Source organism: Telmatherina bonti, assembly GCF_933228915.1.
Source record: "Telmatherina bonti genome assembly, chromosome: 2".
NCBI lineage: Eukaryota > Metazoa > Chordata > Actinopteri > Atheriniformes > Telmatherinidae > Telmatherina > Telmatherina bonti.
In genome coordinates this window covers 43,167,698-43,186,099 of record NC_136620.1, presented here as the reverse complement: position 1 = coordinate 43,186,099, position 18,402 = coordinate 43,167,698, and the positions used below count along the sequence as shown (strand labels likewise).

The 18,402-nt window shown below is 43.7% G+C and overlaps 1 protein-coding gene across 1 annotated transcript in view; it reads left to right on the top strand.

The window, feature by feature from the left end:
- Positions 1-14,357, top strand: part of sntb2 (syntrophin, beta 2) — a 56,716-nt gene extending 42,359 nt beyond the window's left edge. Inside the window, exons 5-7 of the mRNA XM_079254218.1 lie at positions 1,126-1,322; positions 9,073-9,263; positions 12,189-14,357. Coding sequence (XP_079110344.1) covers positions 1,126-1,322; positions 9,073-9,263; positions 12,189-12,281 — 481 coding nt within the window. The 3' untranslated portion in view covers positions 12,282-14,357. The remainder of the gene's footprint in view (positions 1-1,125; positions 1,323-9,072; positions 9,264-12,188) is intronic.
- Positions 14,358-18,402: the final 4,045 nt, after the last annotated feature.

Genomic DNA, 18,402 nt, shown 5'->3' with positions numbered 1-18,402 from the left:
ACACACATATATATATATATACGTATATATATATATATATATTTATATTTATATATATACATATATATATATATATATATATATATATATATATATATATACACACACATATATATATATATACACACATATATATATATATACGTATATATATATATATATATATTTATATTTATATATATACATATATATATATATATATATATATATATATATATATATATACACACATATATATATATATATATATATACACACACATATATATATATATATATATATATATATATATATATATATATATATATATATATATACACACATATATATATATATATATATATACACACACATATATATATATATATATATATATATATATATATATATATATATATATATATATATATATATATATATATATATATACACACATATATATATATATATATATATATATATATATATATATATACACACATATATATATATATACGTATATATATATATATATATATATATTTATATTTATATATATATATATATATATATATATATATATATATATATATATATATATATATATATAAGAAAAGGAAAAAAAAAAGTGTTGTGTCCGGGCTCATCACAGCTAATTTTGTGCATGGATGATTGTCACTTGCTAGCGTCCTCACCGATACTGAGAGAAGTCTGTTGCGACTGATTTTTTCCTGGCCATGCGTGCAGTTTAACTCATATCAATGCGGCAGGAATGTACCGGTAATTAAACATGAGCTGTTATACCAAAAGTGTACTTGAAAGCCTGACATAATGATCAAATATTACTGAAATGATGCAGAAGCAAACCTCGCACGTCCCACCACCACATCGTCAAACCGGAAGTCCCTCTAGTTTGTGTATTGTTCAGTTTGTGTAAGTTTATGTGTTACGCTATTTTGGCTTGAGTCTTGCAGATACAGGATGATGTGCGGGTGGGAATTGCTCAGCAGCATGTAACGGGTATCCTGTTATCATCCCCTCGAAGAAGGGGAGAGGGAGCAGAAGAAAACCCCAGATCCAATGCCCACCGCCCCCCATCCACCCAGGACTGGTCTGAAACCAGCTCATCTGTGTGTTTTTCTCCAGGCTGGTTCATTCTGGCAGTGCCCAGGGGTCTCCCTCCCAAGGATCTGACCTTGTATTCGCCACTCGGACCGGGACCGGACGGGGCATCGAGTCCCACGTCTTCAGAGTGGAAACTCACTGGGATCTGTCATCATGGACACGAGCGCTGGTTCAGGGAGCGCATGGTGCCGCTGAGCTCATCCAGGAAGTCTCTATCGGTAGGTGTCCCAGTAGAAAATATGCAAAGCAGCAAGATTTACAGATGTAGCCATGTAGCAAGGTCGCTAGGTAGCCATGTAGTTTTGTAGCCCTGTGGCCAGGTCGCCATGTAGCCAGGGAGCCCTGTAGCCAGGTCGCCATGTAACCATGTAGTTTTGTAGCCCTGTGGCCAGGTCGCCATGTAACCATGTAGTTTTGTAGCCCTGTGGCCAGGTCGCCATGTAGCCAGGGAGCCCTGTAGCCAGGTCGCCATGTAGCCAGGTAGCCATGTAGTTTTGTAGCCCTGTGGCCAGGTCGCCATGTAGCCAGGTAGCCATGTAGTTTTGTAGCCCTGTGGCCAGGTCGCCATGTAGCCCTGTAGCCAGGTCGCCATGTAGCTAGGTAGCCATGTAGTTTTGTAGCCCTGTGGCCAGGTCGCCATGTAGCCAGGTAGCCATGTAGTTTTGTAGCCCTGTGGCCAGGTCGCCATGTAGCCAGGTAGCCATGTAGTTTTGTAGCCCTGTGGCCAGGTCGCCATGTAGCCCTGTGGCCAGGTCGCCATGTAGCCAGGTAGCCATGTAGTTTTGTAGCCCTGTGGCCAGGTCGCCATGTAGCCCTGTAGCCAGGTCGCCATGTAGCCAGGTCGCCATGTAGCCCTGTAGCCAGGTCGCCATGTAGCCAGGTCGCCATGTAGCCACGTCGCCAGGTCGCCAGGTAGCCAGGTAGCCCTGAAGCCCTGTAGCCAGGTCGCCATGTAGCCAGGTAGCCATGTTGCCACGTCACCATTTAGCCAGGTCGCCATTTAGCCAGGTAGCCATTTAGCCAGGTCGCCATTTAGCCAGGTCGCCATGTAGCCAGGTCGCCATGTAGCCAGGTCGCCATGTAGCCAGGCCGCCATGTAGCCAGGCCGCCATGTAGCCAGGCCGCCATGTAGCCAGGTAGCCATGTAGCCAGGTCACCATTTAGCCAGATAGCCATGTAGCCAGGTCGCCATGTAGCCAGGTCGCCCTGTAGCCAGGTCGCCATGTAGCTAGGGAGCCATGTAGCCAGGGAGCCCTGTAGCCAGGTCACCATGTAGCTAGGTAGCCAGGTCGCCATGTAGCCAGGGAGCCCTGTAGCCAGGGAGCCCTGTAGCCAGGGAGCCCTGTAGCCAGGTCGCCATGTAGCTAGGTAGCCATGTAGCCAGGTAGCCATGTAGCTAGGTAGCCATGTAGCTAGGTAGCCATGTAGCCAGGTAGCCATGTAGCCAGGTAGCCCTGTAGCCAGGTCGCCATGTAGCTAGGTAGCCATGTAGCCAGGTCACCATTTAGCCAGGTAGCCATGTAGCCAGGTCGCCCTGTAGCCTGGTCGCCATGTAGCTAGGTAGCCATGTAGCCAGGTCGCCCTGTAGCCAGGTCGCCATGTAGCTAGGTAGCCATGTAGCCAGGTAGCCATGTAGCCAGGGAGCCCTGTAGCCAGGGAGCCCTGTAGCCAGGGAGCCCTGTAGCTAGGTAGCCATGTAGCTAGGTAGCCATGTAGCCAGGTCGCCCTGTAGCCAGGTCGCCCCGTAGCCAGGTCGCCATGTAGCCAGGTAGCCATGTAGCCAGGGAGCCCTGTAGCCAGGTCGCCATGTAGCTAGGTAGCCATGTAGCCAGGTAGCCATGTAGCCAGGGAGCCCTGTAGCCAGGTCGCCATGTAGCTAGGTAGCCATGTAGCCAGGTCACCATTTAGCCAGGTAGCCATGTAGCCAGGTCGCCCTGTAGCCAGGTCGCCATGTAGTTAGGTAGCCATGTAGCCAGGTCGCCCTGTAGCCAGGTCGCCCTGTAGCCAGGTCGCCATGTAGCCAGGTAGCCATGTAGCCAGGTAGCCATGTAGCCAGGTCGCCCTGTAGCCAGGTCGCCATGTAGCTAGGTAGCCATGTAGCCAGGTCGCCCTGTAGCCAGGTCGCCCTGTAGCCAGGTCGCCATGTAGCTAGGTAGCCATGTAGCCAGGTCGCCATGTAGCTAGGTAGCCATGTAGCCAGGTCGCCCTGTAGCCAGGTAGCCACTTCTCTGTTACCGCTATAATTCGGAGGACTGTTACTTGCAACACAACTGAACTTTGGTTGGTTACCCCCAAACATGGCTGCAGCCTGTATTTTCTTAGCGACCTCTTCTGCCAGTAAAAGTCTGGGATGGAGCTCGTCTCTCCTCTTTGGGCTACTTTTCTGTATCAGCCACAGTTCAGGATCAAATGTTTGGTGTGTTGATATCCAGTTGCTAGTGTGTGACAAGTTGCCATAAAACACAGCTGTAGATGCTGCACATGATGTGTGCAGCATTGCAGTCTTGGGATGCTGCAGGACACTACATGTTGTTAAGAGTCAGAGGTTTCAGGCTGAAGGTGTGCTTTGCTGCTGTGTTCTTGCTGTTCAGGTAGCAGATGCAGGTGCAACATCGACATCTGTTGATGACATGATGTGTAATCCAGGAAGAGCTGGCTGTCTTCAGACAATTAAAAACATAAACTTTGTCCTTTGTTGGTTGCAGGACTGCTGAGGGCATCTTGGAGATTATCTGCACCGCTACTCTGATCCTTTAAAACTGAGAGTTAGCTCGCATTGAAGTTCAGAAGTGAGATGTGGAGATAAATAGCTGCTTCCGGCTACTAAGGAGCAGATCTGTGTTATTGAACATACTGTACACCTCGTCAGATGATGATGATTTAATGCTAAAGTGTTAGCATACTGCACTGTTAGCATTTAATACCATCTCATAATAAAGACCCAAATCTTCAGTCTTCTCCTGAACTTCACGTTGAAATATGTATTTTTATTTTATTGTTTTAGTTGTCAGAGAATGAACGACAGACTTTCAGATCAGGGAGAAGACACAAAGGTTTTGCTTGCTGCAAGGAGTTCACATGAAACCATTCAACGAGGTGACCAAACATTCAGCTTAGAATGGCCGCCAATCGACATGGCTCCCCCATCCTGGTCTGGGAACGCTGACTTACAGGAGAGTTTTAATTCTTCTCTCATTCTCTCAATTAAAGCTAAATCTGCCTTTAAGAGATGACAAATGACCATGGAAACACCTAAATCCAATTGGAGCTGACAATTCTGAATTCAACTTAATTCTGACGTAAGCATTTAGTTTATTGTTGTTGTATATCTGAACAGATTAATTCCTCCATCATGTAAACGTTCCTTGTGGTCGTTCCCTCATGCCGTCACGATGATGCACATGAGTTGTCTTCGGCCTCCCGATTCCGGTACTCTCTCCTCCTCCTCCTCCTCAGCTGCTGGAAACGGCGAAGCTGGATCCTCACATCAAGATGCTACTTAAAAAATATTGAAGTGAAGATTAAATGTTACTTATCATGTGGTTTTCTATGTTATATCTGAAAAGACGAGAAGCAGGAAGGAAATACTGTTTATTTCTGGTGTATGTCAGTGCTCCGTCCAATCAGAGGCCTTCCTACCACCTGGTTTAAAGTGGGAATGAAACAGTTAAGTAAACTGACATTATCTACTAGACTCAGTCATAATCTTATCAATAATAATATTCCAAACGTGACAAATATTAACATATACAAGAAAGTTTTATCTTTCATAGCAAGAGCGCCGCCATCTTGCAGTACCGTAAATGGTGACGATGCGGGTTGGTTGGTTTCGCAGTCCTGATGGGTCCCATTGTGTGTATCAAATTAAGAGAAAACCGAGTAAACAATGGAGACTTGTGACCCAAAAGAGAAGAGGAGACAGAAGGGGGGGGGATATCTCACCAGAAAGGAAAAGTATTGTGTCAACAGGAGAAATGTTGGGAAGGTTGTGGCAAACGTTTGGTGAGACCACCAACAGTCTCCAAAACTGGATTTGGGCTCCAGATTAAAACCGAATGCATCGATGGTTGTGAGGACATGTGGAACCCTGGAATAATGGAGTGCAATGTGTCTGTTCCTGCTGCTGTTTTTCTGAGTGGTGAAGAGCCGCTGAACGTATCGGGAGTATCAGAATGAATCATCTCTGGTGTTCTGCCACAACATGTAAGGGAAATGTGACTGAGTTACAAGAGAAGTGGACCTCAATCCTGCATCACTGGGTGTCTGGAGAGACCATGACAATAGCATCGTCCATACACCCCTGAAGAAGAGAGTCAGCGACCACGGTAACCCTCGACAAGCAGCTAGAAATGTAGAGAAAGCAACGCTGGGCTTTCACACAGCGCAGCTAGAAGGTCTTCACTCCCTGCAGACAAAGTATGTCACAAAGAGAAAAACATTTCTCAGGGAGAGTCTGAGGCCCGTTACTGCATTACAACAGTAATGTGAACCGGGAGACGAAGGAGAAACAAAGGAGGGTGAAAAGCAGCAGAACTCCAGGCTGCTCAGCAGTATGTGGTGACACCAGTGGAGGTAGAGAAGGGTTAGACCCATAACACCCCACACTGAGGAGGCATGGAAAGAACATCATCACATTACATCAGATTTCCTTCACATTTGTTGAATAAATTCCAGGATGTTCTGTGATTGTATGTGATACAATCTAATCTAATGCAAAGTCATTATATTAGATTAGATTCAACCATATTGTCATTACACATGTAGAAGTACAATGCAACAAAACGCAGTACATAATACAATACATAACGCAATGAAATGAAAAATGAAATGAAATGAAAAATACTTTATTAATCCCAAAGGGAAATATTGTAGTATATAATAATAATAACTAGAGGAGGTCTTGTTCCGGAGGCTGATGGCTGCTGGCAGGAATGATCTTCTGTATCTTTCAGTCTTACATCGGACCTGAAGAAGCCTCTCACTGAACACACTTTGTTGTTTCATCACTGTGTTGTGGAGAGGGTGTGAAGAATCCTCCATCATCTTCATCAGCTTGTGCAGCATTCTTCTTTGGACAATCAGCTCCAGCGGCTCCAGAGTTACTCCAAGCACAGAAGCAGCTTTCTGGATCAGTTTGTTGATTCTCTTCAAGTCTGGTTCTGATGCTACTACCCCAGCAGATGCTGCAAAGCTGACTGCACTCTCCACAACAGACTTCTAGAAGATATGCAACATCTTGGTGCAGACGTTAAACCATCTCAGCTTCCTTAAGAAGTACAGTCTGCTCTGACCTTTCTTGTAGATGTAGTCAGTGTTGCATTTCCTGTCCAGTTTGTTGTCCAGCTGAACTCCAAGATACTTGTATTCCTCCACCACCTCCACCTCCTCTCCCAGGATGGAAACAGTGCTTTGTTTATTCTTCTTCCTCCTGAAGTCAACAATCATCTCTTTTGTTTTGCTGCTATTTAATATGAGATGATTGTCACCGCACCATTTAACAAACTGACTGACCAGTTCTCTGTACTCTGCTTCTTGTCCATCCCTGATACACCCCACAACTGCAGAGTCATCAGAGTATTTCTGCAGATGACAGGACTCAGAGTTGTACTGGAAGTCTGAGGTGTACAGAGTGAAGAGGAATGGCCAGAGTACAGTTCCTTGTGGTGCACCAGTGCTGCTGACCTCCATCTCAGACACACAACCTTTCAGTCTCACAAACTGGGGTCTGTTTGTGAGGTAGTCATAGATCCAGGTGGTTGTGGAGGTATCCACCTGGAATTTATGGAGCTTCTCACATAACAAAGCAGGCTGAATGGTATTAAAAGCACTGAGAAATGAAAGAACATGACCCTCAGAGTGCTGCCTGAATGGTCCAGATGAGAGTGTGCTCTCTGGAGCAGGTATATGATGGCATCTTCAACCCCAAGTCCATTACGATATGCAAACTGGAATGGGTCCTGAAAGGTGTTTACTTGCTTGTTGAGGTGAGCCAGTAAGAGTCTCTCCAGGACTTTCATGATGTGAGATGTCAGGGCAACTGGTCTGTAGTCACTTGGTTCAGCTGGTTGTGTTTTTTTAGGCACTGGAACAAGGCAGGAGGTTTTCCACAGCACTGGGACTCTATTTTGTCTCAGACTGGTGTTGAAAAGGTGCTGGAGAATCGGACATAGTTGTTCTGAGCAGGTCTTGAGAACTCTGGGACTGACACCATCTGGACCTGCAGCCTTGTTCTGGTTCAGTTTCTCAAGTTGCTTCTTAACCTGATTGCAGGAGACAAACAAGGTGGAGGTCTCAGGATGTCCTGATGTGGAGGGAGATGAAGCTGTGTTCTGGTCCATGACTGAGCTGCAGGGTGACAGATTGGAGGCGTGACAGGAAAGCAGTGGGCTTATGGAGGGTGTGTGGTCTGTTGGGCTGGAGGTAGGGGGTGAACTGAACCTGTTGAAGAATATGTTCAGCTCATTAGCTCTGTCCAGACCTCCATCAGGCTGGTCCCCCTTTAACTTGAAGCCGGTGATCTTCTTCATTCCAGACCACACATCCCTCAGGTTATTCTGCTGGAGCTGACTTTCTAACTTCTTCCTGTAGTCCTCCTTGCACTTCTTAGTTTGGGTTTTAAGTTGTTTTTGTGTTGCCCTCAATAACTCCCTGTCTCCATCCCTGAAGGCTTTCTTTTTGATGTTCAGCAGCTTTTTCAGGTCACTGGTGATCCAGGGTTTGTTATTGGGGAAGCACCTCACTGTTCTTGTTGGGACGATGCTGTCCACACAGAAGTTTATGTAATCTGTCACACACTCAGTCATGGCGTTGATGTCGTCTCCATGAGGTTCACAGAGGACGTTCCAGTCTGTAGCCTCAAAGCCTCCTCTAAGAGCATCTTCAGCTTCAGCAGACCAGATATTTATAGTCTTTGTGATGACTGGTTGCTGCTGAACGACGGGCTTGTAGGTGGAGGTGAGAAGAACCAGATTATGGTCAGATCTTCCTAAAGGAGGCAGGGCAGAACAACTGCATACATTATTCATATTTGCATAAAATAAGTCCAACATCTTATTTTCTCTGGTGGAGCAGCTGACAAACTGCTGGAATGTTGGTAGAGTTGCAGAGAGGGAGACGTTGTTGAAGTCTCCGGAGATCGCCATGAATGAGTTTGGATGCTGTGTTTGTAGCCGAGCAACGACGGAGCTGATGACGTCACAGGCTGTGTCTGGTGCGGTACCAGGTATTATATAAACCGCTACCAGAATAACACAGGTAAACTCTCTGGGTAAATAATATGGACGGAAGCTCACAGCTAACAGTTCCATGTCCCTTGTGCATATCTTCTCCTTGACAGTAACATGTCCAGGATGACACCAACGCTGGTTAACCAGCACTGCAATTCCACCACCCTTTAGCTTTCCGCTGTGTTGTCTACTGCGGTCTGCACGGACCGTTTTAAAGCCCGGTACAGACACATTACAGTCAGGGATGTGTTCATGCAGCCATGTCTCGGTGAAGCACATAATACTGCACTCTCTGTATTCTTTCTGAGACCTTGTTAGCATCTCAAGCTCGTCCGTTTTGTTAGCTAGCGATCTCACATTACCCATGATGACGGTCGGGAGAAATGGTTTAAATCTCCATTGCTTTCTCCGCTGTCTGACTGCTGCTCTGCATCCTCTTCTCTTTCTTTTCAACTCCATCGGGATTTGATGTGTTGTTTCATTGATAATCCTGATTTGGGAGAGGTTAATCAGTTGATCCCGATGGTAAACAAGTCTTTAGTTGCCATGGAGACTCATCATAACAAGTCTTGAAAAAGCAAAAAGATCTGTCTTGATCTCTTCGGTATCTGATATGATAGTTTCAAACCTGTTTCTTCAGGTTTGAAACTATCATCCATCGCTTCTATGGAATGTTCTTGTGTGAAATGTCTCCAGACAGTTGTGTGTCTGCTAACCGTGACCTTCTCTTCTTCTCTTTCAGGTTGCACGTTGAATAGACAGGACGTCCGGCTCACTCTGCACTATGAAAAAGGCTTCACCGTGACCAGAGAGCCGGCCGACCCAGCAGGGGGTGCTGTGCTGTACAGATACCCCTACGAAAAGCTCAAAATGTCTGCAGATGATGGGATACGCAACCTCTACCTGGACTTTGGTGGCCCAGAGGGTGAAATGGTCAGTTCATGATGTTAAAGCCTTTCCACCCAGGAACCTGGTTAGCTTCATAACGTATGATTATAAATCTTGTCTCTAAAATCAGACGTGGTTCTGGAGAAATTCTGAGACGTATCAGCCATCCAAACAAATCTGTTTCTGAGAAAATAAACTGCCATTCAAATAAAAATAAATCCACAAATTAAAATTCAGATTTATCAGCAGATGATTATTCACATTTACATCAGGAATATGAAACATTCCAGTAAAAGACACATATTTATTAGTTCCTCTAACCGACTGAGACATTAATATATTATTTATTCAATCCTTTTTTTTCCTTTCCAAGGCAGAAAACCATTTTAGAAAGATATTCTTCAATTAAATGTATATAAATTAGATGTGGGACTCAATTAAAATTTTAATCTTATTAATTACAGGCTTTTCAATTAAATGTATATAAATTAGATGTGGGACTCAATTAAAATTTTAATCTTATTAATTACAGGCTTTAGAATTAACAAATGTCGATTAATTGCATTTTAATCCCATAACATATGCCCCAAAAAAGAAACATTTTAAAAATGTAAATATATTTTAGTGGATGAATAAATCATTTGTGAACAAGACCCCGAGATATTCAAACTCCTCCACTTGAGGCAGGACCTGACTCCCGACCCGGAGAGGGCAATCCACCCTATTCCGGCTGAGGACCATGGTCTCAGATTTGGAGGTCCTGATTCTCATCCCAGCCGCTTCACACTCGGCCGCGAATCGCTCAAGCGAGAGCTGGAGATCACGACCAGATGAAGCCAACAGGACCACGTCATCTGCAAAAAGCAGAGACCCAATCCTGAGGCCACCAAGTCGGATCCCCTAAACACCTCGGCTGCACCTAGAAATTCTGTCCATATAAGTTATGAACAGAATCGGTGATAAAGGGCAGCCTTGGCGGAGTCCAACCCTCACTGGAAACGAATCCGACTTACTACCGGCAATGTGGACCAAGCTCTGACACCTGTCGTACAGGGACCGGACAGCTCGTACAAGGGGGTCCGGTACCCCATACTCCCGGAGTACCCCCCACAGGAGCCCCCGGGGGACACGGTCGAACGCCTTCTCCAGGTCCACAAAGCACATGTAGACTGGTTGGGCAAACTCCCATGCCCCCTCCAGGACCCCAAAGAGGGTATAGAGCTGGTCCACTGTTCCGCGACCAGGATGAAAACCACACTGCTCCTCCTCAATCCGGGATTCGACTATCCGGCGGACCCTCCTCTCCAGGACCCCTGAATAGACCTTACCAGGGAGGCTGAGGAGTGTGATTCCCCTGTAATTGGAACACACCCTCCGGTCCCCCTTCTTAAAAAGGGGGACCACCACCCCAGTCTGCCAATCCAGCGGTACTGCCCCCGATGTCCACGCGATGCTGCAGAGGCGTGTCAGCCAGGACAGCCCCACAGCATCCAGAGCCTTAAGGAACTCCGGGCGGATCTCATCCACCCCCGGGGTCTTGCCGCCAAGGAGCTTTTTGACCACCTCAGCGACTTCAGCCCCAGAGATAGGAGAGTCCACCCCTGAGTCCACCAGCTCTGTTGAGGTCAGCAGCTCCCCATCTCCACTGTACACAGTGTTGATGGAGCACTGCTTCCCCCCCCTGAGCTTCCGGATGGTGGACCAGAATCTCCTCGAAGCCATCCGGAAGTCTTTCTCCATGGCCTCGCCGAACTCCTCCCATGCCCGAGTTTTTGCCTTGGCGACAGCCGAAGCCGCATGCCGCTTAGCCTGTTGGTACCCATCAGCTGCCTCCAGAGTCCCACAGGCCAAGAAGGCCCGATAGGACTCCTTCTTCAGCTTGACGGCATCCCTCACTGCTGGTGTCCACCAACGAGTCCTGGGATTACAGATTTACTAGTTGGTCTATGCTCCTAACCTCACCTATGGTCATGAGCTGTCGGTAGGCCTGCATGATTATGACCAAAATAATAATTCATTCATTTTCTGAACCGCTTATTCCAATTCAGGGTCGCGGGGAAGCTGGAGCCTATCCCAGCCGGCTTTGGGCGACAGGCAGGGTACACCCTGGACAGCTCGCCAGTCCATCGCAGGGCCACACAGAGAGACGAACAACCACTCACGCTCACTCCTAGGGGCAATTTAGAGTAACCAGTTAACCTAACATGCATGTCTTAGGATGGTGGGAGGAAGCCGGGGAACCTGGAGAGAACCCACGCATACACGGGGAGAACATGCAAACTCCACACAGAAAGGCCACTGACCAAACCAGCCAAGGATCGAACCAGTGACCTTCTTACTGTGAGGCCACAGTGCTAACCACTGTGCCACCGTGCAGCCCCAAAATAATAATCACGATTATTTTGATCAATATTGTAATCATGATTACTAACCACAATCATTCAGTGTGTCTCATGTATGGAGCTCGGTCATCCGGGAGGAGATCAGAGTAGAGCCGCTGCTCCTCCGCATCGAGAGGAACCAGTTGAGGTGGCTCGGGCATCTGGTCAGGATGCCTCCTGGACCTCCCTGGTGAGGTGTTCCAGGCACGTCCCTCTGGGAGGAGACCCCGGGGAAGACCCAGGACACGCTGGAGGGATTATATCTCTCGGCTGGCCTGGGAACGCCTCGGGATCCCCACCGCAGAGTTGGTAAATGTGGCTGGGGAGAGGAAAGTCTGGGCTTCCCTGCTTAGGCTGCCGCCCCTGCGACCCGACCCCGGATAAGCGACAGAAGATGGATGGATATATTTATAAGACAGACTACAATAAATACAGTAGCTTTTAGTCTGTAATATCCATCAGTTTTTCTCTCCAACTTTATATTTTCTGCTGTTCAGTAAAAACAAATTTAGCAGTTTTCTGTTTCTCTTTTCCAGTTTTGGTTTTCCCCATTATTCCTTTCCTTAACTTCCCTCCATCCTTCCTCCAGGTGTTCGACCTTCACTCGGGTCCTAAGCCGGTGGTGTTTGTCCTGCACTCCTTCCTGTCGGCCAAGCTGACTCGTATGGGCCTCCTGACGTGAAGCAGCCAATCACAGCAGCAGGCGCCTGGATCTCCTCCTATGTTTTATTTCCCAGTTTTCCCATTTTCAGCTGCAGTCAAGCCCTCAGTGATGCAGGAAAGCTTAACTTGTTATAAAAATGTGCCTTTCAGCTCCTCTTGGACTGCTGGAAGCAGCAGGTAGCTTTTAGTCGTGAGTTTGAAGAGGAAATAGTTTGAAAAGCAAAAAGAGTCTCGTAACATTCCACATGAGGAGGTTTAGATCTCAGATGGGACAAAAGATGCTGACATGTTCTTCTGTTTTATATGTGGTAGTAAACACAGCTGCTGCGTGCGGCCTCTCCATCCAGAACAGCCTTTCATCCACTTTGGGCTCCTCTTACTGTGTATGTGTGATGAGACATGATGCAGTTACCCGAGCAGAGTGTGTGTGTGTGTGTGCGCGAGTGTCTGGATACCACTTGCTTCTCTTGGCTTGATCAGGATCACCACTGTGCCTTTTAGACAAAGATGCTCTTTATAATCCGTCTTTTTTATTTGACACCGTGAGGATTGTAGCTTCGGCGCCGCGGAAGCAGCATTATTCCTGTTGTAGATGGAAACCGTGTTACTTTGTTTTAAAGTGTTTATCTGTGGACAGCATGACTTTCTGACACTGTGGTTCCGCCCTTCTTTCACTCCTCCTCCCTTTCCATCCATCCCCTCCTCATCTCTCATTCTCCTCCCAACAAGGAAGCCCGGCGGACGGCTCGACGGGCGCCATTCAGCATCTCGCCTCCTCCAAACCCTGCAGTGACTTTTTACGTCCACCTCCAAAAAGTTGTTTCTTATTTTCATGTTCAAACTGCCAGAAAAGCTTTCACTTCACATCCTGCAACATTTGCAGTCAAACTGTCATATATTTCTTATCTGTTATATTTTTCTCTTCATTCTGATGCAAACAAGCTGGTTGCTAAAATCTAGTGACAAGGCTGGTAAAATGAACCTGCCATTATTGTCTGTCAGAATTTCAGAAAACCAAAGGTGGTTTATGAAAATGGATCATTTAGGAGTTTTCAAGCTCATTTTACCGTCGTCATGGATCAAGGAACATCTTCTGCTTCAGGTTTTTATACTGCTGCTGCTCTACCTAAAAATCCTTCAAACGTCACGTCCTTTATTTTATTTCTGAGGGTTAAAACATGAGCATGGTGGATTATACATGTGGAGGAAAAACCCTTTTCAAGGATGTCCCTTTTAGATAAAATAAATGTTCTCATGAACATAAATGCAACAGGTGTGCGGACAGAACCATGTGTTGAACAAAACTAATTGCCAAAGTGTTGATAAAATGGAAGAGACTATTTTAAAGTGTGAGTATGTATTGTTAGCAGTATTATAAACTTCCGTCATGTTGCTCACAAACTAGGTATTCATTTAAACTGTAGACTTTATGGAGAAAGTTTTGATGAAGACGTGAGATGTGGTTGAAAGCTCAGCAAAGCTTCTGTTCTGTTGGACTTCAGAAAAGCAGAAAACCCATCTGATCGGCCCGTTTAGCTGGGAAGTTGATGTCCTTTGGCTTGTTTCAATTGTTTAATGGTTTTTTAAAAAGAAAATACTGTTTGGATTAAAGCAGAAGTAGATTTTGCTCCCCTTTAAACACAACTGGTTTGTGGGAGGTTTGAGATTTGTTGGGTTTAATGTTAGTTCCCACTACGTTTGAAGATAAAGTGTTTTTAACAAAGATTGTAATTTCCCATCAGTCATTTGTTTGTGTGAAGTTGGTTCGAGTTATCATTTGACCACAGTGCACAAACCCTTTAAATGCACACCTGTCCTTCCCTTTTCTCCTCTGACGGCATGGCTTTCCTGTCTATGCAAAGCAACGCTTCAAAGAAGGGGTTTTTTTGAACCAAAGGTATTATCTGGCAGCTTGCGTCCTACACAATCACAAACCTGGAAAGCCACAGGACAAAATGCTGCTGTAATAGTTTATAATATGCAATAGTCATATGCAAAGTATTTTAGACTTCCTTTCAAGTTACGGTATATAATGTATTAGAGCAAAGTAGTTATCTGAAATGTAAAGACCGACCAATAAAACTGTTATAAATTACACTGGTTTCATTTTTGTCATCTTTTATCTAAAATACAGCTCAAAGTAAAAAATACACCACACTGACTAAATCTGTATAATTTCAATCTATTTTGGTTTAATTTTATAAATTCAACATTTACTGAGTCATTTCACTACTTTAATTTGTAAACAACTACTTTTAATCATCTTTTCCTGCATAGTTTTGAGCTTCTTGTGTCATTTATTTATAATGCAGATCAACATTCCTGAACTAGTTAATTCCAGCTCAGAAGTGAGTTATTGTTCAACTAAATGCGTTTTGGCCTATTTTTCCTGTGTATTCTTCATTCTATTCTACAGTCATTTAGCAGACGCTTTTATCCAAAGCTACATACTGACACACTCATACCCCGACAGGCACATCGGGGGCAGGTTGGGGTTTTTAGTGTCTTGCCCAGGGACACTTCGGAAGCCTGGAATCGATCTCCCAACTTTCCAGTTGGAAGACGACTGCTCTTCCTGCCGAGCTGCAGAGCTATCTTAAGTAATTATGTTATCATTGGTGGTATTATAAATTTGTATGCAGCATAGCTATAGAATTCATTCATCATCCTAACCGCTTAGTCCGATGAAGGGTTGCGGGGACGCTGGAGCCTATCCCAGCAGTCTTTCAGGCGAAAGGCGGGGTACACCCTGGACAGTTCGCCAGTCCATCGCAGGGCAGCGATACAATTTGAAGTTACATATTTTTATTCTTATTGATCTTGCCAGTTATTGAAATTTGACAGTGCAAACTTCATATGAGCACTTGCATGTAGTTACATATATTTGGCCGCTAGGTGGCAGTAATTCCTTTTTTTTTTTTTTTTAATGCTTTTTTCGGGTCCCAGCTATACAAAGTATAGATCTGGCCCTATTGTTGAAATGTTTATTCTATATTATTCTCAGCACAGACACCCTTAGCCTCCATGAAAAGTTGTGAAACTTGGCACACACCACAAGCCCGGCAAAAATTTCGATAATCAATGGTTCGGATACACTTCAATGCAAAAATGGCAAAAATCGTTTTGATACGACAAAATGTGTTACCATGGCAACCCATGGAAAAACACCTCCTTGCCATGAAACACTGTTTACTCATATCTCCGCAGAAATACCTGCGATCAGCACCAAAATTGAAAGAATTCATATTTGTTAGGTCCTTAACACATTGAAACATGTCTTTTGGGGGGGCCGCTTTTGGGAGGTGGTCGAAATTTGGCACACATGCACAACCTCAAGACAAGCAAAAAGAAGTTCATTAAACACCTGTTGCCATGGCAACAGCTTATCCACCATCTTGGCAAATACGCCCGTATTTTAAGTTTAAGTGCATTTGTTCAGCCAAACTATCTTGGTATTCATGAGATGGACTTTAAATTCAACAGGAAGCTTTGTGAACAGTTGGGGGTGGGGGATCTTGACATGAGGCTCGCACCCGATGGATGCCGCTTGCGGCTTTAATTGAACTTGACATTCATTGTACCGACAAAGATAAACAAAAATCAACCATTTCGTTCCGTACAGAACCATAATTAAAGATAAATAAAATGACTACAAAATAGAATAAATTTGAAAATAATTAAAATTAAAGCCGCAAGTGGCATCTCCCCCCCCCCATTCTTACAATGCAACATGTTAATGACCAAACAAACAGGAATGCTGTTAACTTTGGTGCAGATCTAATGTATTTCAATGGAGATATACAATGTGTATAAAGTGAAAAATTAAATGTAAATGCCAAGATGGCGGACCCCCGTTGCCATGGCAACATGTGTTTAATTGACTTTTTCACTTGTTATTAGATGTTACACATGTGTGCCAAATGTCATAGTCCTACGTCAAAGTAGACGATCGGAACCCTCATGACCCCCCCCCCCAAAAGCGGCCCCTCCACAATAAGAGACACAATGTGTTAAGGTCCAACTATATATGAATGCTTTCAATTTTGGTGCAGATCGCATGTTTTCTGCGAAGATATGAGTAAGCCATGTTTCATGACTTACTCATATCTTACTCATATCATAAAAACGCTTTTTTCCATGAGTTGCCACGGTAACACGCTTTGTCCTATTGGAAATATTTGAATAACTTTTGGTCCCCTTCTTGTCACAAAGCTTCCTGCTGAATTTAGAGCCAATAGCATGAATCCCCTCAGGCTAGTTTGTTCAATTACGATGCGCCCAAATTAAAAAGATGGTAAAAAAAAAAAAGGGACATGAACGCCAAGATGGCGGATCCCCCATTGTCATGGCAACAGGTGTTTCATTGACTTTTTTTGCTTGTCTTGAGGTTATGGAAGTGTCGAATTTCGTTTTCCTACGTCAAAGTGGACTTTTGAGACCCCCCATTCTGTGGGGTATTTCTTCGTGTCTAGGGGGCGCTGTTGAGCTATTTTTGTATTGAAGTGTATGCGGACCATAGAATATCGCTATTTTTGCCAAGTTTCACAACTTTTCATGGAGGCTAAGCGGGTCAAACCAGTGAGTTGTGCTGAGAAGAATAATAAACATTTGGAAAACAATAGTTAATATTGATAATAATAATAGATATAATAATAGTATAATAATAAAAGATAATAGATAATAAGATCATAGATAATAATAATGTATAGTATAATAAAATAATAGATATAATAATAGATCAATAGCCTGATCTATCCATTGTAAAGCTCGGACCCTAATAAAATCTGTGACAGACTACAAATAATGTACAATTTACAGTATCAATAACTATGTGACAGTTCATTGGTTCAGAACCACTGAATGAATATTAATCATTGAAGCAGATTTTTTGTTTCTAATCAGTTGTAGGGACTTTCAGTAATAATCAACTTCAGTCATAAAAACTTAAATAATGGAGGTGACTTTAGAAATTTGCATTTATGTATACGAAATTTTCCTAATTGAATATAAAGATCGACAATAGTGCAAAGTTTTTTGTCTTTGGAATGAAAATAAGTGATGATATCCTTCCCTTCTCAGTTTATTTTAAATGTTTTTTTACCTTGTGTATAGTTCTCAAGTTCTTTCCAAAAGCTGTACGAGCAACCATAAAACAGGCGAGTTACATTTTCAGGTTGTTTTACAAAAGGTACATTTGCTGTCGATATCACGAAATCTTGAATTCTACGTGTTAGATGGGTAAATGTTATGAAGAATCTTTAAACGCAGTTCTCTGATTTTGTTTGCAATTCAAAATTTAAAAGGAACAAGCCGAGTTTTACACCAAAACAGCACCCCAGAAGAATTTACAGCTTGCTGTTGTTTTCTTAGTATCATAGAAACATTTCCTAATATTTTTATTTCTGCAGATGTCAACACTATTAACATAAATATTGTTGTATAAATCTTTATGATCAAGTAGTTGGCCATTGGAATTAAGCAAATCTTTTAAATATATGTTTGTCAATATATTGACAAACATATATAGCAATTTAGTAATTAAAATGTTCCTTTTATTAATAAAAGGAAAATGTATTCCTTTTTGTAAGAAATTCATTGGTCCAGATTATGGACTTATGTGGAGAGAAGTTATGTGAATAGCATAGTTTCCAAGCTAACAATGCTTGTTGATAAAAGTTTGACATTTTAACTGGTAACTTTGAGAAATTATAATTACATGACAACAGAAACCCAAGACCTCCGACGTGAATATGTTGTGTGGGATGAAGTACCATCATGATTCTGGGGATTTTAAGCATTTTTAGCCATTTCACCTAAAATGTCTGTGAAGTCCAGTAGATCTAAACCACCTTTATCTTTAGGATCAGAAATGAAAGTGTTCTTCAGATGATGGTGTTTTTTCCTCCATACAAAGTGAATAAACATGTTGTTAATATTCTTACATTCATGCACGTTGAGGAAATCTGGAAACACCTTCAGCTTCAGTCAAAAGGACTCTTCCTAAAACTGACGAGTCTCTTTGAAGCCATAGATGCAATATGGTTTTAGTTTTAATCATTCTCGGGAGAAATTAAGTTGTTTACGCTCCGTAGCCTTTTTACAAACATGACTGCCAGGATATTTAACCCTCTTTTTGACAG